Raw genomic sequence first — 26,943 nt, forward strand, 5'->3', positions numbered from 1 at the left:
ACGTTCTGTAGCGCTCAGCTCTACCAGTGTGGGAGGGGAGAAGGGGGAGAGTTGGCGCTTTTTTGCGCGTGCAAGCGAAGGAGCGCAGAAACCTCCCCGAGGCACGGAGCTGCCTCAGGGAGATTAAGTAGATAACAAAAGTTCTTAAATAATAAAGTAAAAAAAATTATTTAAACCATGCCCCCCTCATGTGACAGCGTCATTTATTTATTTATTTTATACGAGCTTCAGGAAACCTCATCCCGCCTGTGGATGAGGTTTCCTGAAAAACGCAAAGGCCGCTTGGGTTCTTCCCCTGCCCAAGGCTGGACGGGCAGCGTTGTCAACAACTTTTAATCGCTTTTTCAATGGCCTTAATAAGCCGTTGACAGTTCGGCGGGCGCGCAGCCACCTCCAGCGTGCGCCCACTGAACGAAATATCGAAATGAGGCGCGATGACATCTGGACGCACGCCCCGGCCTCGTTCTACCCGTCGGCGCGTCAGGCCCGCCCCCTGCAGGCCGACTGCAATATTCCGCCCAGGAACCACAAACTAGATCTCCTCAGCACTGTCATCTCCATAGCTCCAGTCTCCCACGACTGACGGGGTACAAGCTTTGTAGAACTCCATAAACTTTTCTACTCCCAGCCCCCTAACAGTATTCCCAGGCACGGACAGCATCAACTTGCATTTACATAGCGCCTTTAACATAGTGGAAAGCCCTAAGGTACTTCACAGGAGCACCTTCAATATGATCTCCTCACTGTTCATTTTGGTGCCAAGTATCAGTTCCAATTCTGCAACTAAAAAGCTGTTCCTTTGTATTGTAAATAGGAAACATTTACGATTGATATTGATCAGGGGTCTGGGATTAGTGTTTCTCGAGAGTTGCTGATTTAATCTGCATAGTGGTGGGGAAAAGCTACAGCTCAGCACTCACTCTGCTTATTGTACACGGGCACTGTGCATGGTGCAGTCAGCTAGAACATTGTCTTTTCATCTCTATGATCAAGGTTTGATTCATAAGAGCAAAAGAAATAGGAGCAGGCGTAGACCACTTGGCCGTTCAATACGACCATGACTGGTCTTCTACCTCAACTCCACTTTCCTGCCCGCTCCCCATAACCCTCGATTCCCTGAGAGATCAAAAACCTATCAATCCCACTCGACAGTGGAGCATCCTTTGGGGTAGCGAAGATTCAAAACCCTCTGAGTGCAGAAGTTTCTTCTCATCTCAATCTTAAATGATCGACCCCTTATTCTGAGACTGTACCCATGTTCTGGATTCCCCAGCCAGGGGGAATGACTCCCCAGGTGTCTACCCTGACAAGCCCCGTGAGAATCTGGCATGTTTCAATGAGATCGCCTCTCATTCTTCTCAACTCCAGAGAGTATAGACCCAATTTACTCAGCCTCTCATCCTAGGGCAACACCCCTCATTTCTGGATCGAGCCTCCGAACCTTTGCTGTACCACTTCCAGTGGTATATCCTTTAGGTACGGAGACCAAACTGCACACAGTATTCCAGGCGTGGTCTCGTCAAAGTTCTGACCAATCCAGCCTTGGAATGAAAGTATTCTCTTTCTGTCAGGTGCACTCTTTCTACGTGGAGTTCAAGAGGGCAATCAGTCAAAAATGAAATCCTACTAGATTTATGTTCACAGCATCAAGTCCACCATAATTTAACACTCGGATAAAGTAGGAAGATTTACAATTGTGCATCAGGAACTGATTTTCTGAGATTGGGGTTAAGTGCCCTCTTGGATGATATAAGAGGATCTTGAATCTTGCTGAAAAGAGAGACATGTTGCTGAAACTTCTTTTCTTGCACTCATCAGGACAAACCCAAGAATGCCAAATTTCAAACGATGACAACAATTTATACCACAGGAGGAAAGAGTTGGCAAGTCAGCTCTGATTGGCCAAAGTGTTGCCATGGAGAAAGCAGTGGGGAACTATAGGCTCCCCTAGAGGAACTCTGCTCTGCTTTTGCGCAAAGGTGTCTTGAATTGTGAAGACCGGTGTTAGATACCAAACTAAAAAGTTAAGCAAGTTGAGATACCTCAAGTTAAAGGTTATGACTGAAAGCTTGACGAAGTTAAAGTAATTGTTTAAACTGAAATTTGAATTAATGTTAAGTGCATGGAGAATCTGTAGGGGATTCCATTGGGCAGCATAGCAGCAGAAATCGTGGAGAAATGAGATAAACTGGACGTGTACTGATGGTATTTTGGGCTGATGTCCTGTAGGAGTAGGAAACGGAGGAGGACCCTGTGGGATTTCAGGGCCAAAGAACTGAGTTTGGTCAAGCACTGGACCTCCAGACAACCCTGGGAATCAAAATTCTGAGGAGGCTGAATCAGAGATATCAGCCACTGAGACTGACTGAACACCATTTGTTTTCTGTGCTTCAATCGCCTTGGTCCGAAACTCTGGAATCCCCTTCCTTAACCTCTCCATCCCCCCACCTGTCTGTCCGGTAAGAAGCTCCTGAAAGCCTCTTTAGCCAAGCTTTTGGTCACCTGTCCTAATACCTCCTAAAGTGGCTCAGTGATGAATCCTGTTTTATAATGTTCCTGTGCAGCACCTTGGGAAGTTTTACTATGTTAAAGGCGCAATACAAATGCAAGGTGGTGGTGTGGTTGTCGTTACTCAAAAAGGCTTTTTAATTTTGTAGTTGAGATCCAGTAGCATTTTGTTTAAAAAAAAAAAAAAATGCTGCAGTGAAGCTGATGTTTCTTGTACCATCTTTAAAGATTAATATTAGGGGCTGGGAGTGATGCAGCGTCCGAACTTTATAATTCATCACCCATTTTGTATTATTGCAGCTTGTACACTCAGACCAAGATGATTACATCGGCAGCAGCAGTCGCGTTCTGCTGGCAGCTTGATTGAAGCCCTTGCAGGTTATTTCATTTGGCGCTGCTGGAGAAAAGATACATTTCAGCCGTTTTTATTGTTGGCTCCGAGTGGTAGCTGTACACAAAAAAAAAAACATCAAGTTTTTTTGGCTGGCCCCCCCCTGCAGCCAGACAGTGATGAAATCTCAGCCACCCTTCACCCACTCCCCAGCCTACACTTCCCTTATGAGGAAGGCAAAGAAGTGCCTGCTCTGTTAGCGAAACCTGTTTCGTAAAAACTGCACAATCTGGCTCCTGATCCGCGCTTCGGTTTGCCATCCTAATTATTCTTTTTCTCTCTCAAACAGCATTCAGCAAGCAGAAATGGGAGCTGCTATGGATGCATTGGAAAAATGTAAGAGAATTTTTTTTTTTTTTCAATGTCTATATCTATGTCCCTTTTTAATCCTTAGAAGGTTCACCAGAGTGGCTAAAATTGTACATTTGGGTGAACTGGATTGGAACCGACGAATAAGAAAATGACCCCAGGTATTTCAGAAGATATGCGACACAAAAGTCCAGACCAGAACGCGGTCAAATCAAAGGCGCTTTAGACAGATCACGTCAGAATCTTCATTCTGATCCTTGAAAGCAAGGTCGCCCCATTTATTAATGCAACTAGGAACCTTTACCCGCTCGGTAGCGTTCACAACTCTAGAGTCAGAAAGTGCGCAGGGTTTGAAGCCCATTCCCAGCAGTCCCTGTGGATTTGAATTTGGGTTGACGTTCACCCCGGATGCTTGATCGGGTGGATTATGTATGAATTGCGTCCTCTTGGTGCCCCATCTCCTCTTCCCCCTGCGATATAGAACTCATCGCCTTTATTGGCTGCTGTAGAGGTGGCTGTGACCCTGAGCGCAGCATTCCTTTGCAGCCTGTCAGCTGGTTTAATCAGCCTGTGAATCCTCCCGCCACTTCTCCCAGGACAGATACAAAAAATTGAAAACCAGGAAGTTTTGTACCATTTTGGGCAACTCATATGAATGACTGTTGCAGGGAAAGCTCATGTTGGAGGAGCAGTTCGACAGCGCGCAAGGTTCACTGAACTTCCGCGTTCATCCAGCTTGGAGTTTTCATTGAGGGGAGTGGCCACTGTGATTAATCAGTCCTTGGATTCATGTGAGGAAGACCCATTAGTTACATCCAGTCTACAGCACAGAAGCAAGCTGGCTGGACCAGGCCAGTGTTCTTGCTCCACATGAACCTCCTTCTCCTCTTCATCTCACCCCATCAACCTATCCTTCTATTCCTTTCTCTCCCCCATGAGCAGGATCTCCCGGTTGGCGAGCGGGGGCGGGGCCCGCTCACTGACGTGTAAAATGACGCAGGATGACATCGGTTGGAACTCCCGAGGTCTTCCCCACGTCACTTCCATTTTCAGGTCAGTGGGGGGTGGAGTCAAGTCAGCTGCGCACCCGCTGACCTGTCAATGGCCAATTGAGGCCATTGAAAAACCAATTAAGGCCATTAATGGACCTGCTCGTCCAAACTTAAGGTTGGCGGGCAGGCCGGGAGCCCTGGCGGGCTTCGGAAAAAGTATGAAAACTCATCCACGGACGGGATGAGGTTTCATGAGGATATTTAAATTTTTATCAAACCTTTCAACAAAAGTTATGGACACGTCCCAACTCGTGGCAGTGTCACATGACGGGACATGTCAGGTAAATATTTTTATCATTTGTATTAAAAATTTTAATTCTGAGCCGATCTCCCTGAGGCAGCACTTAGCCTCAGGGAGGTCAGTGCGATCTTTCACACACATGCACGGAAGAACACACTCCCGGCTGAGGGAATCCCCCCACCCCCCTGCCCGCACAGGGGGCGCTCAGCGCTTCCGGGCAGATGTCACGCTGGGCGGGCCTTAATTGGCCCGCCCACATAAAATGGTGGCGCGCCCCCAATCGGGGAGGGCCGATCGGAGGTGCGACTTTGCGCACTTGCTCTTCAACTTCCTTCCCCCCCGCCCTCCGATGGGGGGAATATTCTGCCCTCTGTCTATCGTGGTTGAGATATCTGTGCATGAAGAGTACAGTTGAGTCAGGCTATGGCCATTGACCATCAAGTGACCACCTTTGGCTGAAGTGTGTAGGCCTGATGATAGGAGGGGATCGGAAACATTGTCACCTGGCACGTGGTTTAGAAGAAGAAAACCAGGTTATAGACTATTAACCATTAAATCCTGGGGTTAGCAAATGATGTCTTGAAAGGAACAAACCTGTTGGAGATTCGTGCCTGAATCTTGAAGATGAAAGACCTGATGCAACGCATCAAGTACCAAAGTAGAACATGTAATTATAGGGCTGCCTAAGGAATATCAATGTTAAATTGAGGTGGGGGGTAGGATCAGGGGAAATAATTGCCCTGTTCATGGCCACATATCAGATGAATTTTGGGTAGATGGAATTCAATCAAAATAATGATCATGCTCCTCATTGTTAGTGGATAGATTTGTTAGGAAGTCTATAATCAGGCTGGAATCTTGTCAGGTTGTTTATCCACGTTTTGTGTGACCTCAGAGCGAGACCGATTGGTTCTATTATTCTATTCCATTGAAGCGAAGAACTTGTGTTCTGATTCTGCCTGTTTTCCGCAAAGGTCATTTCAGGTATTGCCATTGTCATTACCCCATGCGCTCGTCCTGACCAGCGCCTGCCAAAGCAGAGGCAAAATTCCTCACGTGCTGGAAACCTGAAATAATAAGAGGAGCAAATGTTGGAAACGCTCAGCAGGCTTGTCAGCATCTGTGGAGTGGAGCATTCCCCACGTTTTCCATTCTTATTTCAGACTCTCTGCACCCAGAATGTTTTAACGTATGAATAAATTGAGGGCAAATCAGATTTAAGCCAGTTCAGTCAGCACCCTCCTCCCAGACAATGAGACTGTTCTGAAAATGGGTGTGTGGAACGCTGTGTAATGAATGCAGTACCTGCTAGGAAATGCTAGGCAGTGTACCTGAGATTTTCCACTTGGGGCTTTGCATGAAGCTGGTTCGGTCAGCAGTGTCGGGTGTCACCCTTACAAAAGCGTCTATATGTTCTTGTGTGTGAGCCATGGTTCAGTGGGCAGCACTGTCATCTCTCAGTCAAAAGGTTGTGGGTTCAAGTCCCACTCCAGGACTTGTGCACAAAAGTCAGTGTTGACATTTGGGAGTGCTGCAGTGTTGGAGGTGTCATCTTTTGGACTAGGCATTAAACCGAGGTCCTGACTGCCCTCTAGGGGACTGTAAAAGATCATACAGGAGCCTTATCCCTGGTAACCTGATCAACAGTTCTGCCTCAGTAAACACCGATGAGCCAAATGGCCGCTTTCTGTGCTGTAAATAACTTTATGACACAAACAGACTCTCTGATCATTATCACCTTGCTATTGGGAGCTTGCTGTGTGCAAATAGGCTGCCATGTTTCCTATATTACAACAGTAACCGCCCTTTAAAAATACTTCATAAACTGTAACGCACTTTGGGACACCTGAAAGGTGCTATATAGAGGCAAGTCCTTCTTTTCTTTTATTCTGTATGTTTATCCCATATGATATCACCTGACCTACCGTCTTATTCTTAGGGAAAAAAAATTCTTTCATTTCGTTGAGAGGTCACAAGTGAATTCTCTGAAATGCCAAAACTGAGGACCATACCCGTATACCCAGAAATGTTGTCTTTTTAAAAAATTCTGCCATGGGATGTGGGCGTCACTGGCGAGCTTGGTATTTGTTGCCCATTCCTAATTCCCTTTCAACCGAGAGGCTTGCTCAGCCATTCCAGAGGGCAGTTAACAGTCAACTACATCACTGTGGGTCTCGAGTCACATGGAGGCCAGTCTAGGTAAGGACATCAGTGAACCAAATGGGTTTTTACAACAATCAATGATAGTTGTCATAGTCGCCCTTACTGATACTAGCTTTATATCCCAGACTTTTTAATTGAATTCAAATTCCACCAGCTGCCATGGTGAGATTTGAATCCATGTCCCCAGAGCATTTGCCTGAGTTCCTGGATTACTAGTCGAGTGGCATTACTGCTAAACCACTGTCTCCCTGCACCCCCCCACCCCACCCCCCATCATGGTGCTGTCAATAAATGTAGATTTAAGCTATTCCGGTTTTCCTTTGTTCTGCGAAGCTACAAAGTAAGAGCTTTGGTATTAGTTGCATCCTGTGTTCCTTGGTAAAATCTAATGCTTCTTTCTGTTTCAGGTATTCTGCACAATTCAATGAGAGGAAATCACAATGTGACTGTACCTTTTAAGAGCTTTGCATGCTGATGTTTAATCAGCTTGCTACAGTCACATGATCTCCCTCCTCCTCATGCTCGCAATGCAAACCTGACTCCGGTGTAGACACTTGTGTCTTTTTCGACAGTTTCTTGCTGTTACTTCTCTTGTAGGAAAGGCCCTCTTAGCTTAGAATCTGTCAACAAATTTTAACGCTTGCTTTGCTGTCCCTTCTATAAAACTCACTCATAGGAGTTCCGCTGCTCGCACTGAATCTCACCACCATGGAGAACTTTGTGCTTTTGTTTACAAAAAGGTACCTGGGTGTTATAAATTCAAAGAGATAGGTATGGCAGGCTTCAGGTTGTGTGCGCTCGATTGTTTCCCATATATCAAAGATGTGTTTATTACCTGCTAACGATACTTAGTTTTGAGAAGTGTGAAAACCTCCTCTGTCTGCCCTATTGGATGAGAAGGAACTTCCTCCATCTAAATATTGGGAAGGTCAAAGCCATTGCCTTCGACCTCTGCCACTGTTCCCTAGCCATCGACTCTATCCTGTTTCCAGGCAATAGTCTGAGGCTGAACCAGTCTGTTCACAAGTTTGGTGTTGTATTTGACCTCGAAGTGAACTTCTAACCGCACATCCGCACCGTCACTAAGACCAAAGCTAAATACTGGAGGTGCTGGAAATCTGAAATATAAACAGATAGTGCTGGAAAAACTCAGCAGGTCTGGCAGCATCTGTAGAGACAGAAACAGAGCTAACGTTTCAAGTCCATATTACTCTTCTTCAGAGCTAAAGAGAAGTAGAAATGTGATGCGCTCAAAGGCAGCTTTGAATGGCATTTACATTCCAATCTATTCAAGAGAAAATATTGTGTGCTTGTGACAAAGGGACAGCAATAATCATGGGTGATTTTAATCTGCACACAAACTGGAAAAATCAGATTGGCAGTAGTAGCCTGAATGATGAGTTCTTAGAATGCTTTCGAGATAGTTGCTTAGAGCAGTATGTTCTAGAACCAACCAGAGGGCAGGTAATATTAGGCTTGGTATTGTGTAACATGACAGGATTAATTAATGACCTCAGAGTAAAGGCACCCCTAGGTAGCAGCGACCACAATGTGATTGAATTTTACATCCAGTTTGAAAGGGAGAAGAGCGGGTCTAAGACTAGTATCTTAAACTTAAATAAGGGCAACTATGTGGGGATGAAAGCTGAGCTAGCTGAAGTGAACTGGGAAACTAGTCTAGAGGATACATCAATAGAAAAGCAGTGTTAGCCATTTAAGGGGATATTTCAGAGTATTCAGAATAAGTACATTCCGACTATAAAGAAAAATTCTAAGGGGGGGACCCACCATCTGTGGTTAACTAAAGAAGTTAAGGAAAGCATCAAACTTAAGGAAAAAGCATATAACTCCGCAAAGATGAGTGGCAGGACAGATGATTGGACAGAATATAAAGAACGGCAGAGTATGGCTAAAAGGTTAATCAGAAGAAAGAAATTAGAGAATGAGAGGAAGCTAGCTAGAAATGTAAAAACGGACAGCAAGAGTTTAGCAACAGGTATTTAAAAAGGAAAAGAGTAAGTAAAGTGAGCGTTGGTTCTCGAGAGAGTGACAGTGGGGAGTTAATAGGTAATAAGGAAATGGTTGCAAGAATGAACAAATATTTTGCTTCTGTGTTCACTATGGAGGATACAAAAAATATTCCAGTAATAATTGCAAATGAGGAGGTGAACGGGAGAAAGGAATTTGGTGAAATTGAAATCACTGGGGAAATGGTACTGAGCAAATTGATGGAGCTGTGGGCTGGCAAGTCTCCGGGTCCCGATGGACTATATCCTAGAGTCTTAAAAGAGGTGGCTAATGAGATAGTCAGTGTACTGGTGTTAATTTTCCAAAATTCACTAGCTTCTGGAAAGGTTCCATCAGATTGGAAAGTAGCAAATATAACCCCTCTATTCAAGAAGGGAGGGAGGCAAGAAACAGGAAACTATAGGCCAGTTAGCTTGACGTCTGTCATGGGGATGTTATTAGAATCGATCATTAAGGAGGTTATAGCTGGGCACTTAGAAGAGCTCAAGGCAATCGGGAAGAGTCAGCATGGTTTTGTGAAAGGAAAATCATGTTTAACCAATTTATTGGAGTTTTTTAAAGGAGTAACATGCGCAGTGGATAAAGGGGAGCCTGTAGAACCTGTACTTGGATTTCCAGAAGGCATTTGATAAGATGCCACGTCAAAAGATTAGTATGGAAAATAAAAGCGCATGGTGTAGTGGGTAACATATTAGCATGGATGATTGGCTGGCTGGCAGAAAGCAGAGAGTATGCATAAACGGGTCTTTTTCTGATTGGCAGGATGTGGCGAGTTGAGTCCCACAGGGGTCTGTATTGGGTCTTCAACTTTTTACGATTTACATCAATGACTTAGATGAGGGGAGTGCAGACATGGTAGCTAAATTTGCAGATGACACAAAGATAGGTAGGAAAGTATGTTGTGAAAAGGACATGAGGAGGCTGCAGATGGATATAGAGAGGTTGAGTGAGTGGGCAAAGATCTGGCAAATGGAGTTTAATGTAGGAAAAGGTGAAGTTGTTCACTTTGGCAGGAAGAACAAAAAAGCAGAGTATTACTTAAATGGAGAATGGCTGCATAATTCAAAGGTGCAGAGGGATCCAGGTGTTCTAGTATGTGAGTCACAGAAAGTTAGTATGCAGGTACAGCAAGTAATTAAGAAGGCTAATGGAATGCTATCTTTTATTACGAGAGGGATTGAACATAAAAGTAAGGATGTTATGCTTCAGTTATACAGGGCATTGGTGAGACCACACCTCGAATACTGCCTGCGGTTTTGGTCTCCTTACTTAAGGAAGGATGTAAATGCATTGTAGGTGGTTCAAAGGAGGTTTACTAGATTAATACCTGGAATGAGTGGGTTGTCTTATGAGGAAAGGTTGGACAGACTGGGATTTTTTCCATGGAGTTTAGAAGAGTGAGGGGTGATTTGATTGAGGTATACAAGATCCTGAACGGCCTTGACAAGGTGGACATCGAAAGGATGTTTCCTCTTGTGGGAGAATCCAGAACTAGGGGGCACTGTTTTAAAATTAGGGGTCGCCCTTTTAGGACAGAGATGAGGAGAAATGTTTTCTCTGAGGGTTGTGCGACTTTGGAACACTCTTCCTTAGAAGGTGGTGGGGGCGGGGTCATTGAATATTTTTAAGACAAATTCTTGTTAGGCAAGGGCACAAAGGTGATTGGGGTTAGACGGGAATGTGGAAATTGAAACACAAAAAGATCAGCCATGATTTTATTGAATGACGGAGCAGTCTCGAGGGGCTGAATGGTCTACTCCTGCTCCTATTCCTTATGTTCTTATGTTCTATGACTCGTAAACCAACCCTCTTGACTTTTCTACCCATGGGTTCTGTTACTTGGTAAATATTGTTGTCTTCAGAGCCTTTAGATATTTGTGTGTGTGTGTGTGTCTGTGTATGTATCTGACAAACTGAAATAAACAATATGCTTCACTCCCACATAGTATCCAGCACTCCCATCTCCCCATTTCCCATCTCTACAGCATCTGCACCACTTTGCAGTAAAATCAATTGGGTAAATTAGTTGCTCATTGTTCAGCGATTGCTGCAGAGATTTTGTGAAGGTTTTAATTGTGTGGCCCATTGAGTGTGGGACTGAATATGGTGATCTGACTGTCATGATAAGAAGATGGTACATGCGCAAACATATTCTGGGAGTTTAGAAAAGTTGAATGACAATAGGTGGAAAATGAGCACACAGATAATCAAACCTCAATCGTTAAATATTAATGAGGATCTGATGCCAACGATAGGGAGTTTTAAACAAAAGGGAAATAAATGGAAGAAAAACACAGCCCTTCAGTCAAATCAACTATTATATTAGAAAAATTAGATTCAAATGAATGCAATTTTCTAATTGTGGGGTATTGTGAATACTGTATACATGAGTGGATTCAGTTCAATGATGACTTTTATCAAAGCTATTTTGCAATACAAAAAACAAATTAAGACAGCTAATTAAATCAAAATAAATGTTGAGTAAATCCCTTTGCACCTAGAGTGTGTTGCTATCAAAAGTGCTTTTCAGTGAATAGAAAGAGGCATAAATTTGAGATAAAAGATGTCATCATCTCCAATAACAAACCACATTTGTAAACTAGCTTTTCTCATAGACAGTGTTCACCTCACTCAGATTCTGAAGAAGTGTCTATGCACTGCTTATCTATGGTTTACTTACGCACAAACACACACACACACGACAGACACACGCAGACGCGCGCACACACACACACAAACACACACACACACACCTTGAATACAAGACCAAATTGTCAGAATTTGAATCTACATTATGCATCCATGAACAGTTGCCTTGCTCAGAATGGCACTTCTCAAGATTCAAGCCGTTCAGGGCTTGTTGGATTCTTTCTGTTTACCTTCATAACCTGCAGTCATGTTCCCAATAAGTTTACCTTTCTTAAATATGTTAAGTAATGTTAACTCTTTTTACTAGAAGTCCCAACACCTATCCAAAGCCAAATGTGAGGTTAAAAGTTCTTCAGTTTTGGTCCTCGATTGGGACTTTGTTAGTTTTTTTTTAACATGGTCTTTAGTGTTGGATGCACTTTAGTGTTGAATGTATCAGCATCTGTATCATAGGAACAGAAGGAGACCATGCAGCCCCTCTAGCCTGTCCTGTTGCCCTTCAATGAGACCATTGTTGATCTGAATCTGAATTCCAGCTACCTTGGTTCCAAATTATCCATTTTTTTTTCAGAATATTAAAGAAACTGGATTAATCTTTCTCATTAAAATCCTTTAGGAGAATAAACATGCTGGAAAGTGTCCATGCTCTTGTTTCGATGAGTGCTGATTGAGCTAAATTTAAAAACGTTTTGGGAAGGGGGAATTGCGCTAAACTGGATCTCATTCGGCAAGAATAGGTGGGCGACATGCTCCTTGGAAAATAAGTTTCCGGAAGGGTTAGTGGGACAAAGGGATCTTGGAGTATTGATACATGGATTACAAAGTTGTTTCGCTGCTTGATTAGGCAATTATTTTGAAAAAGCAAACCAAGTACTGGGGTTTGTTACCATAGAAATGGAATTTCCCTGCATTTAAATTCTATTAATAGCTGTTCCCTGGGTCATTCCTCATGGCAATGCTTTGACCAATGAGAGGCGACTTGCCTAGTTTGAATTCAAACAAATGGTTACTGTTCTCTGGTGCATTCTCCATGGCAACGCCTCTACCAATCAGAGTCCACTTGCCAACCAATCAGTACCCTTTTCTCATGCAGCATAAATTATTACCGGAATTTGAATTCAATAAAAAAAAAATCTGGAATTATCTCTAATGATGACCATGAAACCATTGTCGATTGTTGTACAAACCCATCTGATTCGCTAATGTCCTTTAGGGAAGGAAATCTGCCGTCCTTACCTGGTCTGGCCTACTTGTGACTCCAGACCCACAGCGATGTGGTTGACTCTTAAATGCCCTCTGAACAAGGGCAGTTATGGATGGGCAACAAATGCTGGCCTAGCCAGCTATGCCCACCATGTTGATCTGTGGAAGTGGCCTCAAGAGGGTGAGGGCTGAGGAGGCAGTCTCCAGAGGAGTTGAGGTCAGATGGAGATGTGAGGGTGTGTGTGGGAGAGAGTGAGGGGTGTTGTCCCGTGAGCTGGCAGTGAGTGAGATGCCAGTGAATGTGTTTGTGAGTGTGAGAGTTTAGAGTGATGGGAAGGTTGCCTTACCCTGGCGGCATGGTTGAGATAAATTGTCTGTTTACTACACTGGATGGCTGACCTCTTGCGGGCAGCACTAGCTCTGACCGCCTCTGCCATCACCTCCCATGCCGGAGTGGTGAGGCTGATGGGCCTCCTGCGGCCAGAGCAGGGGTAGGGGACATTGCGGCAGCCTGCACGGTGTCCGGAAGGCGTCCCCAGGGATGCGCCACTAAATTGGAGGATCGCACTCTCCTTGGCTTTCAGGGCCATGTCTTCACCGGTGCCCTCCTGGGCTACAGGCATCGAGAAATGTGCACGCGGCTGCAGTTTAAATATGGCGCCCTGCGTGAGGAAGCAGCGAGGTAACGACGTGCAGGCAAATCGGAGGCCGCTCGCCAGTGAGACAGCGTGTTTCCCGCGTCTGCATAATTAATGAGGCGGGAATGGGGCGATTATGGTGCAAAAACCCACTACTGCGGCCAGTGGGTTAAAATCTTTTCCGCCCACTATCGCTCTTTTTGCAAATCTGGGACGATTCCGCTCATCGCCACCAATAAATCCAGTAGGGAATTCAGGAGAAGCTATAACCCCACTGACACCATCCTTGCCCAAGCCCCTATTCTTCGTGTGTGAGCCGTTGAATGTTATTTGGCTCTCTGACAGTGCGGGAATCAACTTGACCCCAATTCTGTCCTCAGCAGATGTTTTTGAATTCCACGTAACTCACTGCGAATTTAAAAAGGCTTAAAAATTGTTAAAACAGATATCAAGAAAACTGCAACACAATGCTCGCTATATATGACAAATATTACCTTTATATAATATTGTTTTATATTTTTAGCAAAACAATTTGTTTTTTTTTAAAGAAAGGATCCTTGTTTGAAGTTTCTCAGCTCGTGGTTTCTGAATTTATCTGCTGTTCCTGCAAACTTGTGCCTGTGTGCACGAGAGAGTGCGCGTGCCTGTGCACGAGAGAGTGCGCGAGAGAGTGCGCGTGCCTGTGCGCGAGAGATTGCGCGTGCCGGTGCGCGAGAGAATGCGCGTGCCGGTGCGCGAGAGAGTGCGCGTGCCTGTGCGCGAGAGAGTGCGCGTGCCGGTGCGCGAGAGAGTGCGCGTGCCGGTGCGCGAGAGAGTGCGCGTGCCGGTGCGCGAGAGAGTGCGCGTGCCGGTGCGCGAGAGAGTGCGCGTGTGTGTGTGTGTGTGAGAGTGAGGGTGGGTGCATGTGTGAGAGCACGAGTGTGTGGTTGAAAAAAGCATTTGAAGTTATTGGCAGTAGAGGGAAGTTAACTATTGTAAAAGTTTCAGCACTTGTGCTTTAGTTTGAACAGCCTCTCCCGCTGGCCCCTTTGAAATCCTGGCACAGTTTTCTACAACAGATTTAAGGAAATGAAGTGTGTTATCGCCCAACCAAATATAACTTTCAGTTCTCACTTCTTCGTCACTTATGCAACAAGATTTTAAAAAACGACCAGTTGCACCTCCACCCCATGCTGGAATCTGCAACTTCACCTAAAACACCTAAAGTTCTGCAGAGGCTGAGAGATCGGAAACAAAACCAGAGACTGACGGCAACACCCAGCACGTCCGGCAGCAGCAGTGGAAGGGGGAAGATCGGGTTAACGTGTCAGGCTGGGGAACTTTCAACACGGAGATACAGGTGGACAGGGTGAGAGGGACAAACAAACATGGGAGAGAAGAGCGGAACTTCTCCCAGGTCGCCGACCCTGGAAAGAGGTGGCAGTGAATCAGTCAGAAAGCAAAAAAACAATGCAGGTGCTGGAAACTCTTCAGCGACCTCCCAGCTCTCCTGGTTAAATTCTCCCCCGACCTCACTTACGCAGCTTAATAGGCAAAAAAACCAATCAGTCTTCCCACGCATCCAGACTGTGCGTTGCTGCCCTTTCTGTCTCCTGAACACTAGTGCCTATAAGAGGCTTATTTTGCAATGTGTGTGGAACTGAATAACATTTCCACCGCCTTGACAAATGTTAATTTATTTAGGAGGAACCTAATAGCAAAGAACCCCCACCGAGCTAAACTTTACCATTTGTCTTGTGTGAATTTGAATTACAGAGTCGGAGCTCCAAATTTCCAAAGAGAAGCTTCTCCATATTTAGCAGGTTTTGGTCATTTCTCCGATACAATCTCTGTCGTCGCTTGTAAGCACTTGTGACCCTGCCTGGATTTTGTGTCCTTAATAAGATGTTTTAACACTTGATGTTTCATACTTTAGTATGCTGTCTTTCCAAGCAGTTTCCATACTCTCAGTCTAAATCTATTTGCCTTTAGTGTCAGTCTAAATCTATTTGCCTGTAGCTTTCACCCGACGCTAGAACTTGTTTGCCAGTGCTGTTAAACAGCAAGCGCTTGTTCCAGCTCTAGACTTGTATCTGTTTGCAGGAACTGGGGACTTGTCCACACTGGAATGTGGGACTGGACTTTCACCCACCCCACCCCCAAGTCGGAACAGTTCCCGGCTCGGTCCGCCACCTCAGGAGGATGTGCTGGGAAAGATGGGAGTTTCGTTGGTGGTGGGGTTGGGGGTTGGGGGTTCGGTGGGGAGCTGGTGCAAGCTGGAGTCAAGCCAGCCGCCCCCGGGAAAGAGTTTGGAGGTAGCCGTGGGGACTGCTGGTTGCCAAGGCAGGCTGTTTGAAAGGCCCGCCTCTGTGCTTGGGACTTCGTCTCAGTTTTAATGAAAATGGTCAGGTTCTCTAGCCCTCACCCCTCACACTTCCCATGCCCCATCCATGCCACCTCCTGCCCTCCTGCTCACCTTCTATGGACACTTGTACCCCCATGCCAAGATATGGCCTCTACTCACCCCCTATGGCCCCGCATGCCCTCCATGCAAACCTATGGCACTTCCATGTGCTTTCACCCACTGTACACAGTATAGAACCAACAAACTCTATAGTAACCATAGGATTTGTAAAAAAAAGTCATTCATTCATTCGTAACTTTCCGCTTTTTTTAAAAAAAACTCCTTTTTACTACAGGCCAAAAAGAGTGTCAATCACCCAGACCCTTTAAAGTGTCAATACCAGAAACTGTAAGCACTTGAAACCTCTTTATCTGGTGTAAATAAACATTGTGCAATTGGCAGCAATTGATCTGGAGCTGTCAATCAAACAGTGTTTCCCCTGAGGCTCAGATGTTTCAATAATCTAATGGATATCTGGCCTCTCAATCAAGCCTCTTATGCAATCTTGACTGAGAGCCCAGAAACCCATTAGAGTTTTATTTAGACTTTTATTGGCCTGTATTTAAAAAGGAGTTTTTCTTTAAAGAAAGTGGAAAGTTATCGATGAATGACTTTTTAAAGCCTTTTTTTGCACATGCTATTGTCACTATAGGGTTCATTGGTTCTAAACAATGTATAATGTCAGAACGGGCATGGAAATGCCATTGCTTGGCAAGAGGAGCCATAAGAGGTGGGTAGGGGACATACCTTGACATGGGGGGAATGAGGGGCTATTGTGGGTGAGTGGGGGACATAGCTTGGCATGGGGCTTGACTGGTCATTAGGGGATGGGTGGGAGACATAACTTGGCATGTGGGCCATGAGGAGGATTGTTTGACCGTACCTTTTAAAAGGTCCCCTCATGCAGACTGTGGCTCACGCCATCTCTGAGGTGCCCTGAACCATGGCTCAGTGACAATGCGGCCTGACTTCATGGAAAATGCAAAGGAACAAGGACGTGCCCATCCCTGCAATGGAGCTGGCCAGACCGGGGGTGCAGGGTGCGGGCATGTGACTAATACTAAAGCCAGGGAGGATGCAATATCAGGAACTCTATCTATGTTAACACTGACTCAGCTGGCAATACCCTCCGAGTCAGAAGATTGTGGGTTGAAATCCAAATCCAGAGAGCATAAATCTAGGCTGGCACTCCAGTGTGGTACTGAGGGCATGCTGCACTGCCAGAGGTGCCATCTTTCAGATAGGACATTAAACTGAGGCCCTGGCTGCTCTCTCTGGTTCAATAAAAGATCCCATGGCTCTGTTTCGAAAAAGAGCAGGGGAGCTACCCCCTGTGTCCTGGCCAGTTTGCATCCCTCAATCAACATCAGTGAAACAGGTTGTCTGGCCGTTATCATATTGCCGTTTGTGGGAGCTTGCGTTGTGCCAATTGGCCCTTGTGTTTCCTACGACAGTGACTGGACATCAGAAACACTGTTAGCTACGAAATGCTTTGCAAAGTCTTCAGATTGTGAAAGGTGCAGGACAAATGAAAGTCTTACTTCAAAGTCTTTTAGAAGAAAGAAAATGTGCCTACCATTGGATTGGGTTAAATTGGGGATTGGATATGACCTCAGCAAATTCCTTCATGACAACAATAAAAACCACAGCTTGCATTTACATAGCACCTTTTAAAGCATAAGACACCCCAAGGTGCTTTACAGAGATCAGACAAGAATTGACTCCTAAATGGACCGCTGCACGGTCATAAAGCGAAACCATGACTAGAAATGTTTTAGCTCCAATGGGTTATGCAAAAATGGAACCAAACGAGGTGAAATCCCACTGAACTGGATGACAGAAGATGCATGTTAGAGAAAGATGGTGCTGTTGATCATGTCAAAGACTGCATTTCAAAATCAGCCAGGATAAGAGCCCATGGTGTTAGAGGCAAGGTACTAGCATGGATAGAAGATTGGCTGCCTGGCAGGAGGCAGAGAGTGGGGATAAGAGGGTCCTTCTCAGGATGGCGGCCGGTGACTAGTGGAGTTCCGCAAGGGTCAGTGTTGGGACCACAACTTTTCACTTTATACATTAATGATCTAGATGAAGGAACTGAGGGCACTCTGGCTAAGTTTGCAGATGATACAAAGATAGGTGGAGGGACAGGTAGTATTGAGGAGGCGGGGAGGCTGCAGAACGATTTAGACAGGTTAGGAGAATGGGCAAAGAAGTGGCAGATGGAATACAATGCGGGGAAGTGTGAGGTCATGCACTTTGGTAGGAAGAATAGAGGCATAGACTATATTCTAAATGGGGAGAGAATTCAGAAATCTGGAGTGCAAAGGGACTTGGGAGTCCTAGTCCAGGATTCTCTTAAGGTTAACTTGCAGGTTGAGTCAGTAGTTAGGAAGGCAAATGCAATGTTGGCATTTATTTTGAGAGGACTATAGTATAAAAGCAGGGATGTGCTGCTGAGGCTTTAATAAGGCTCTGGTCAGACCACATTTAGAATATTGTGAGCAATTTTGGGCCCTGTATCTCAGGAAGGATGTGCTGGCCCTGGAGAGGGTCCAGAGGAGGTTCACGAGAATGATCCCAGGAATGAAAGGCTTAACATATGAGGAACGTTTGAGGACTCTGGGTCTATACTCGATGGAGTTTAGAAGGATGAGGGGGATCTGATTGAAACTTACAGAATACTGAAAGGCCTGGATAGAGTGGACGTGGGGAAGATGTTTCCATTAGTAGGAGAGACTAGGACCCGAGGGCACAGCCTCAGAGTAAAGGGATGACCTTTTAGAACAGAGATGAGGAGAAATTTCTTTAGCCAGAGAGTGGTGAATCTATGGAATTCATTGCCGCAGAAGGCTGTGGAGGCCAGGTCATTGAGTGTATTTAAGACCGAGATAGATAGGTTCTTGATTGGTAAGGGGATCAAAGGTTACGGGGAGAAGACAGGAGAATGGGGTTGAGAAACTTATCAGCCATGATTGAATGGCGGAGCAGACTCGATGGGCCGAATGACCTAATTTCTGTTCCTATGTCTTATGGTCTTATACCGGGGATAACCTCCCCTTCTCTTTTTCAAAATACTGCAATGGGATCTTTTATTCCACAGAGAGTGCAGACACGACCTTGGTTTAATGTCTCATCTGAAGCGGTCCCTCAGTACAGCACTCAAGTGTCAGCCTAGATTTTTAGGCTCAAGTCTCTGGAGTGGGACTTAAACCTTCTAGCCAGGGAACAGAATTTGTGGTGGGGGCAGTGGCATGTGGACAAAGACAATGGTTTTGGTGTTCAGTATTTAGTTGAAAAAAAGTTCTGCTCATCCAAGGTACAAGATAGTGAACGAGTATGGAGAAATTTCAAACAGTGCCATCTAGTGGGAAGAGTCAATTACACCATGACTGTTGACATGGCAAAATTCAATTGAAAATGTCGCTGGAGAAAATTACAATGTCACAAGTGCATGTCAACAGAAAGTAAGGGTTTTGGGCAGGAATTGCGTGCCTTATGCCAGATGGATATACTTACATATATTTAGAGAGAGAGAAAGAAATTTGGTTTATAGAATCAGATTGGTAAACCAGTAACATGGATACGACGTGCGAATTAGAAGCAGTACTAGGCCATTCGGCCCCTCGTGCCAACTCCACCATTCAGTAAGATAATGGCTGATCTGATTGTGGCCTCAGCGCCATTATCCTGCCCACCCCCGATACTGTTTGACTCCCTTGTTAGTCAAGGATCGATCCCCCTTAAAAATATTCAATGACCCTGCGTTTACTGCCCTCTGGGGAAGAGAGTTCCAGAGACTCAAACCCTCTGAGAGAAGGAGAAAACTCATCTCCATCTTAAATGGGAGACCCCCTATTTTTAAACTGTGCTATTCTCTCTCACAAGGGGAAACATCCTTTCAGCATCCACCCTGCCAAACCCCCTTACTTCACACACACACACATACCTATCACTGTAGCTCTGCAACCACCAGATATGAATAAGAGTGCTTAACCTTAAACCTGTAGATCTTTTCAGATTCTTGAGAACATTCGAAGGTCATTTGCATCTGCCTTATTAGAACTTATTCCACAGTTGTGTTTCTTAACTACTGTTGCTGGCGGTGTAACAGTTCACCACAGCAAATATATGAGGCAGAGTATCAAGTAATGCATTCAGCGAAGAGGCAGTCTTCCTCATCTGTTAACAACCTGCCCAGTGAAAGTTGTAGGAATGTCATTGCAACATGCCCTTGGGTCACTCAACGAAGCTCCTGTTTTTATGCCTTTGTGTGGATTGCTGAGAGTTATGTACCCGCTCAGCTGCACAGCCTCAAAGCAACGCAAGTATCCCGTGCACACAGGTTGCCCCTTTAAATAAATCTCCTGCACGCTCCAAAAAAATAATAAATTGGAGGGAAGGTTTTATTTCATGGGATGTGAGTGTCACAGGCAAGGCCATCTTTTTTGCTGATTCCTAACTGCCCTCGATTTGATTGACTTGCCAGGCCATTTCAGAGGGCAATTAGGGGTCAACCACATTGCTGCGGACCTGGACTCACTGTAGGCCAGACCAGGTAAAGATGGCAGATTTCCTTCCCTAAAGGGCATTAGTGAAGCAGATGGGTTTTGTGACAATCAGTACGAGTTTCGTGGTCACCACGACTGCTTTATTACTTGACTTTAAATTCCACCTTAGTGGGATTTGAACCCGTGTTCCCAGAGCAATAGCCTGGGCCTTTGGATTACTAGTCCAGTGGCATTACTGCTACGCCACTGCCTTCCTCAGTTTTTTTATTCATCACGGCATGTGGGCTTCACTGGTAAGGCCAGCATTTATTGCTTATCTCCCATTGCCCTTGAGAAGGTGGTGGTGAGCTGCCTTCTTGAACCGCTGCAGTCCATGTGGTGTAGGTACACCCACAGTGCCGTTAGTGGGGGGAGTTCCAGGATTTTGACCCAGGGACAGTGAAGGTACGGCGATATATTTCCGAGTCAGGATGGTGAGTGGCTTGGAGGGGAACTTCCAGGTGGTGGTGTTCCCATGTGTCTGTTGCCCTTGTCCTTCTAGATGGTAGCAGTCATGGGTTTGGAAGGTAGTGTTTAAGGGGGCTTGGTGAATTCCTGCAGTGCATCTTGTAGGTGGTACACGCTGCTGCCAGTGTGTATCAGTGGTGGAGGGAGTGAATGTTTGTGGATGGGGTGCCAGTCAAGCGGGCTGCTTTGTCCTGGATGGTGTCAAGCTTCTTGAGTGTTGTGGGAGCTGCACTCATCCAAGCAAGTGGAGAGTATTCAAACACTCCTGACTTGTGCCTTGTAGATGGTACACAGACTTTGGGGAGTCTGGAGGTGAGTTACTCACAGCAGGGTTCCTAGCCTCTGATCTGCTCTTGTAGTGACTGTGTTTATATGGCTAGTCCAGTTCAGTTTCTGGTCAGTGGTAACACCACCACACCTCCCCTCCCCACCGGCAGGTTGTTGATAGTGGGGGATTCAGTGATGCTAATGCCATTGAATGTCAAGGGACGATGTTTAGATTCTCTCTTGTTAGAGATTGTTATTGCCCGGCACTTGTGTGATGCGAATGTTACTTGACACTTGTCAGCCCAAGCCTGGATATTGTCCAGGTCTTGCTGCATTTGGATAAGGATGGCTTCAGTATCTGAAGAGTCACAAATGGTGCTGTACATTGCACAATAATCTGCAAACATCCCCACTTCTGACCTTAAGATGTAAGTAAAGTCACTGATGAAACAACTGAAGATGGTTGGGCCTAGGACACTACCCTGAGGAACTCCTGCAGTGATGTCCTGGAATTGAGATGACTGACCTCCAACAACTGCAACCATCTTCCTTTGTGCTAGGTATGACTCCTACCAGTGGAGAGTTTTCCCCCTGATTCCCATTGACTTCAGTTTTGCTAGGGCTCATTGATGCCACACCCTCAGCTCAGTCAAATGCTCCCTTGATGGCAAGCACAGTCGCCTCACCTCACCTCGGGAGTTTAGCTGTTTTGTCCATGTTTGAACCAAAGCTGTGATGAGGTCAGGAGCTGAGTGGCCCTGGCGGAACCCAAACTGGGCATCAGTGAGCAGATTATCGTTAACCAAGTGCTGCTTAATAGCTCTGTTGATGACTCCTTCTATCACTTTACTGATAATGGAGAGTAGACTGATGGGGTGGTAATTGGCCGGGTTGGATTTGTCCTGTTTTCTATGCATAGGACATACCTGGGTAATTTTCCACATTGCTGGGTAGATGCCAGTGATGTAGCTGTACTCGAACAGCTTGGCTAGGGGCGCAGCAAGTTCTGGAACACAAGTCTTCAGTACTATTGCCAGAATATTGTCAGGGCCCATAGCCTTTGCAGTATCCAGTGCCTTCAGCTATTTCTTGATATCACGGAGTGAATCGAATTGGCTAAAGGCTGGCATCTGTGATGCTGGGGACCTCTGAAGGAGGCCGAGATGGATCATCCATTTTATGCTTCTGGCAGAAGATTGTTGCAAATGCTTCTGCCTTATTTTTTGCTGGGCTCCCCCATCATTGAGGAGCTGCCTCCTCCAGTGCGTTGTTTAGTTGTCCACCACCATTGACAACTGGATGTAGCAGGACTGCAGAGCTTAGATCTAGATCCGTCGGGTGCAGATTTGCTTAGCCTGTCTATCACTTGCTGCTTATGCTGTTTGGCATGCAAGTAGTCCTGTGTTATAGCTTCACACCTCATTTTTAGGTGTGCCTGGTGCTGCTCCTGGCATGCACCCCCTGCATTCATTGAGCCTGGGTTGACCACCTAGCTTGATGGTAATGGTAGAGTGGGAGATACGCCAGGCCATGAGGTTACAGATTGTGTTCAAGTACAACTCTGCTGCTGGTGGTGGTGGTCCAGGATGGCAGATTTCCTTCCTTTAAGGAAACGGGTTTCACAACAATCAACGATAGCTTTGTCGTTTAGACTTTAGTGAATTCGAATTTCACCATCCGCGGTGGTGGGATTCGAACCCTGGTCTGCAGAGCCTTACCCTGGGTCCCTGTATTACTAGTGCAGTGACAATACCACTACACCGTTGTCTCCCCCTCTTTGTGACCAAGGGTGGTGGGAGCTTATTCCAGAAGTAGTTTTTCCTTGTCACTGCATGCCCTCCCCCATCTGCTTTTTCTCAGTGACCTGTGGCCTCGCCGTTTGACCAGTATTGACCTGTTTCACAAATGCCTTCAGCTGCAAACAAATTGCCCTAGATTTATTTTCAGTGGTCCTTTTTATATATATTTTGAGTGGATTCTTTCTTGTTGCAATTTCAGTGTAACATTCTTGAAGCACTACAGGGTATAGTTCATTAATAAAATATTTCCTCCTTGCACCAGATAACTTTCCCCAGATGGCCCATCAGAAGCGCTTCATTGAGCGGAAATACAGACAGGAGTTGAGAGAAATGAGGCGGGAAAGAGAGCGACAGGAGAAGGATCCCAGTGAGACCGAGGAGAGCAGAAAATAAACGAGTACATGAAAACCGTGGCATATTTACCTTCTTAAACAACTGCAATTCCAGCCACGTCTGCCTTTGGGGACATAACCTATTTCTAATGTGAAAGTGAATGAAGAGCCATGAAATGTGTGCAGCAAGATCAAGAGATGATGTTCCATTCCTAGTAATGAGGTATGAAGCTCATAGCCCGGCAGAGAAAGCATTGCAATGGTGGGGTGATTTGTCTCAAGCTATTTAAATGTATATTTAAATGCATTTTATTTTAGTTCTAATTATTTGGTTCCGCTCTTGTACATTTGTAGCTTTGGTTTTCAAAGCAGCCGAATTTCTTTCCAAGCCTGTTGTTTTTATTTTATGCAAGAAGGTTTTTGAAGTATCACTTGTGCGATTTGAACACTGTAACACCTTACTTATGATAGATCAATAAAATACCTCCTTTTCACTAACTGAAAAAGCAGCTCTTTATGGGACCACCACTGAGCCCAGATGGAAAGCAAGCAGCTCGCAAAGAAAAATTGTGCTTTTGATCAGGTTTCCTCTAGTTGGTACAATGAGTGGAAATCTTTGTACCATGCCCTATTGAGTCATTCGATTGCATCACTTGGTATAAATACATACAGCAGAAAATGTTTGGCATAGGTAATAATTTTAAGATGTGCTGCTACCTATAATTGGAATCTAACTATTGAGTTGAGCTTATTAAATGCACAGAGAACATTCTATGTTTAAATCAGGATTTAGTATTGTTTACTCTTTACACATTTACCCTGGAGTTAAATGTATCCTAACTAGGAAGTGGTTCGTTACACTGGTGTGCTCATCAATATGATTAAATCAATGCCTGTAAGATCAACTGGAACACCCAGAGTTACTATGTCTTTGCAAAATTTGAGTTTGCTTCAGCTAGGCATTGTCTTTTTACTTCATTTGTTCAGATTCTGTTGTAACAAGTCTGCAAGACAAACCCGCAAGTTTGTTTAGGATTCTGCACTGACTTTATTCTCAAAGGATTTCACACAAAGCAATGATCCTGCCTCCAAACACAATTATTTTCACACAAGCTGTTTTTTAAATAAGGTTTCCTGTGAGAAGTCTACTACTCACTCAGTCAGATTATGTATTTTTTTTACAAATAACTTGTCAAAACGTTAACACCTTAATAGCGTTTGTTGAGTTTCCTGAATTCTTGTCAAATGCCCTTGGAGCAGGGGGGGTGGTAATTCGCTCTGCCAAAGAGCTGAGCCTTAAAGAAGATGGAAGTTGGAATTTAAGAAGAAAATAAGCTTATTTGCAGTTTTATGATTCAGAGAATTTTTTTTTTTACTGATATCTTTCTTTCCATGGAGAAAGGTTTGATCTTTTTGATTCATGGCAGCAAGTGGAGGAGGAGAAGGGGAAATTTCGAATCAGAATTCTGATAAGTGCTCCCTGTGACCCTTTGTGACCTCCTGGTGGCCCGAGTATGGTAATTTGACAATTAGCTGTGCATATTAACGGACATCTGGCACGATTTTTTACTTCAGTGTAAAACTGCGGGGCGGGTTTCAGGACGCCTGTTAAACATTTTGACATACCTGACATTTTCAGGCAAACAAGATTTGAACGTTAACCAGCCCAATCTAGGTGAAACCAGCTTCCTTTGAAAGTCATTGTTGCCTGTGTTTTCGCAACAATTTTGTTGCATGTTATTTGCTGTATGTTAAATCAATTTGTCAGATGTACATGTCGCTGTATATTCCCTACTGTGCATGATACCATTAAACTGCTGCAATACTCTTAAGATTACAATGTTCTGTGCCACAGTGATTTAGTTAGGACTGATGATTTGAAATGGAAGGCAAGGCTGAACAAAAGGGGGCCTTTTTGTCTTGAAGGTGAAGAAGCTATTCCCCCTTCAAAATTTGTTTCATTTAAACACATCTTTTGTACTTGTCCCACTGCCACTCCCCTTTGGCCTTGCGCACCAACTCTTATCATTCAATCTCTCCTGTCTTCCACCCTATTGCCGACCTTCCTTTGTTTTTTTTTTCTTTTCTTTTTTCTCTCACCCTTCCCTCTTTCTCTTGCTCGAAACCTATTACATCTCAAACTTTTCCCCAGTTCGGACGAAAGGCCATCGGCCTGAAACCCTGTTCCTCTCCCCACGGACACCCCCTGACCCGCTGAGCATTTCCAGCGCCTGCAATATTTTGCTTCCCCTGAACAAGCCGTCATTTTCCTAAAGCTATTCGCCGGATAAGCAGCTTCCCCCGCCCCCGCTTTAGCGTCACCTCCGCACCCGTGACGGTGAGAAACCCAATATCACCCCAGTGAGGAGACGGGCTGCTAATGGAGAAACTATGCCGTTCCCTTCAGAAACTGACCGTGTTGGCACACTGATGGCCCTGCCATTTAACAACCTGACTTGGAACCAGTGGGGCAGATTTGCATCTTTATCATCTGGGCGGTCATCTGATGGAGTGGATCACAGGCCTTTATGGAACCCACTCAGTTTTTACCGCCATAAATCAGTGTTTCTACGGCAAGCGGACTGTACACTGTCCAGGTGGAGATTCAAACATTTACCTCTTGTGTATTCCTAAATAGCTATTGCGGAATCAATGAGCACAATAGGTTAATCTTAACATTGAGTCTAATTTCCCAAGAAATTGTGCAGCGCTTTTTGCTTTTGCAGATCCCATTCCTATCCCCTGCTTTGCTTTGGAGAATTTGGAATCTCTCTGGGAGGGGGTTAATTTTCCCTCTGTGCAGTAATGCAACGCTGACGAATTGGGAGCTCACTTTACCTCTCTCCCCTATGTTGTTTCTATTGATTGCAACAATGCAACTGAAAATGGGAGCGATGTGGGATGGGGAAGCCCATTCGACACCCAGTGTACACTTATCACACAAGATGTACCACAGTCCTCAACCCCATCGCCCCCGCCGCCCCCCCCACCCCCAGCTCTTTCTGTCTCTGTGAAGTGAACCTTGAACATGACTAAGTTAATTTCCTAATTGTAGGGTGACTTGGCATATCACATACCTCCCAGTTCTTGTAAGATTAAAATGTAGGCTGTATGTTCTTTTCTGAAATGTTAATGACCAGCGGGTACACCCAGTCCATCTGTTATATTCAGAACAACACAACCTTTCCAATGCTGCTTATAGAAGCAGATTAAAGTAGTGCTCTTAAAAGAAGGATAGATCATAAATCTAATATGCCTGGAGACTCACACGATCTAACAGCAGTTTAATATCAAGGTGCTGGAAAATCTGTCTGACTTGTCACTATACCATCTGTACAGTTTTTTACTGCCACACATTAGCTTGGAATATCTGATATGAAGAGTTAAGAGGTGTTCAGTCAAACTTACAGTTTTGACCGTGTGACTGGATGCACAGAATCTTTTTTTTCTGTCTGCCTGAGTGATCTAGGATTAAGGGGATTGTCTCCCAGTGTTGAGAAATTACTGTTGTGCCTGATGAAAACACAACTATGGAAAGTCATGTAGCTCTCCACCACAGAGCCTGCATTCCTACCTCACTGAAGAGATTGCCTGTCACACATGGAATGCCACGCAAGATCTACAGTGCCAGATAGGCTCTGCTCAACATTGAGTTAACCCAAATGCAAGAAAAATTCAAGGATCTTCCATTATTTTTGAAAAAAGTGATGGCCATGATAATTGTTTACAAGTCGAACTTGTTTGAAAGAAATTAATTCTTCTGCAAGGTTATCCAATCCTTCAGGTTTCCAAGAATCTTTTTGTTTTGGATTTAGACTAAATTCTTCAAGTGGTTTGTGGCAGCAATTATGGTTTTTCCACCTCACTTTGACAGAATGATTCCATATAAATACTGTGGCTACAAGAGCAGGCCAGAGGCTTGAAATCCTGCAGTGAGTAACTCACCCCCTGGCTCTCCAAAGCCT

At 44.9% G+C, this 26,943-nt stretch overlaps 1 protein-coding gene across 1 annotated transcript in view; it reads left to right on the plus strand.

The window, feature by feature from the left end:
* The window catches only part of drosha (drosha ribonuclease III), a 155,364-nt gene extending 131,481 nt beyond the window's left edge, over positions 1-23,883 (plus strand). Inside the window, exons 31-32 of the mRNA XM_078539651.1 lie at positions 3,189-3,235; positions 22,909-23,883. Of these exons, the coding sequence (XP_078395777.1) occupies positions 3,189-3,235; positions 22,909-23,039 (178 nt within the window). The 3' untranslated portion in view covers positions 23,040-23,883. The remainder of the gene's footprint in view (positions 1-3,188; positions 3,236-22,908) is intronic.
* Positions 23,884-26,943: the final 3,060 nt, after the last annotated feature.

Source organism: Cetorhinus maximus, chromosome 3, assembly GCF_964194155.1.
Source record: "Cetorhinus maximus chromosome 3, sCetMax3.hap1.1, whole genome shotgun sequence".
Taxonomy (NCBI): domain Eukaryota; kingdom Metazoa; phylum Chordata; class Chondrichthyes; order Lamniformes; family Cetorhinidae; genus Cetorhinus; species Cetorhinus maximus.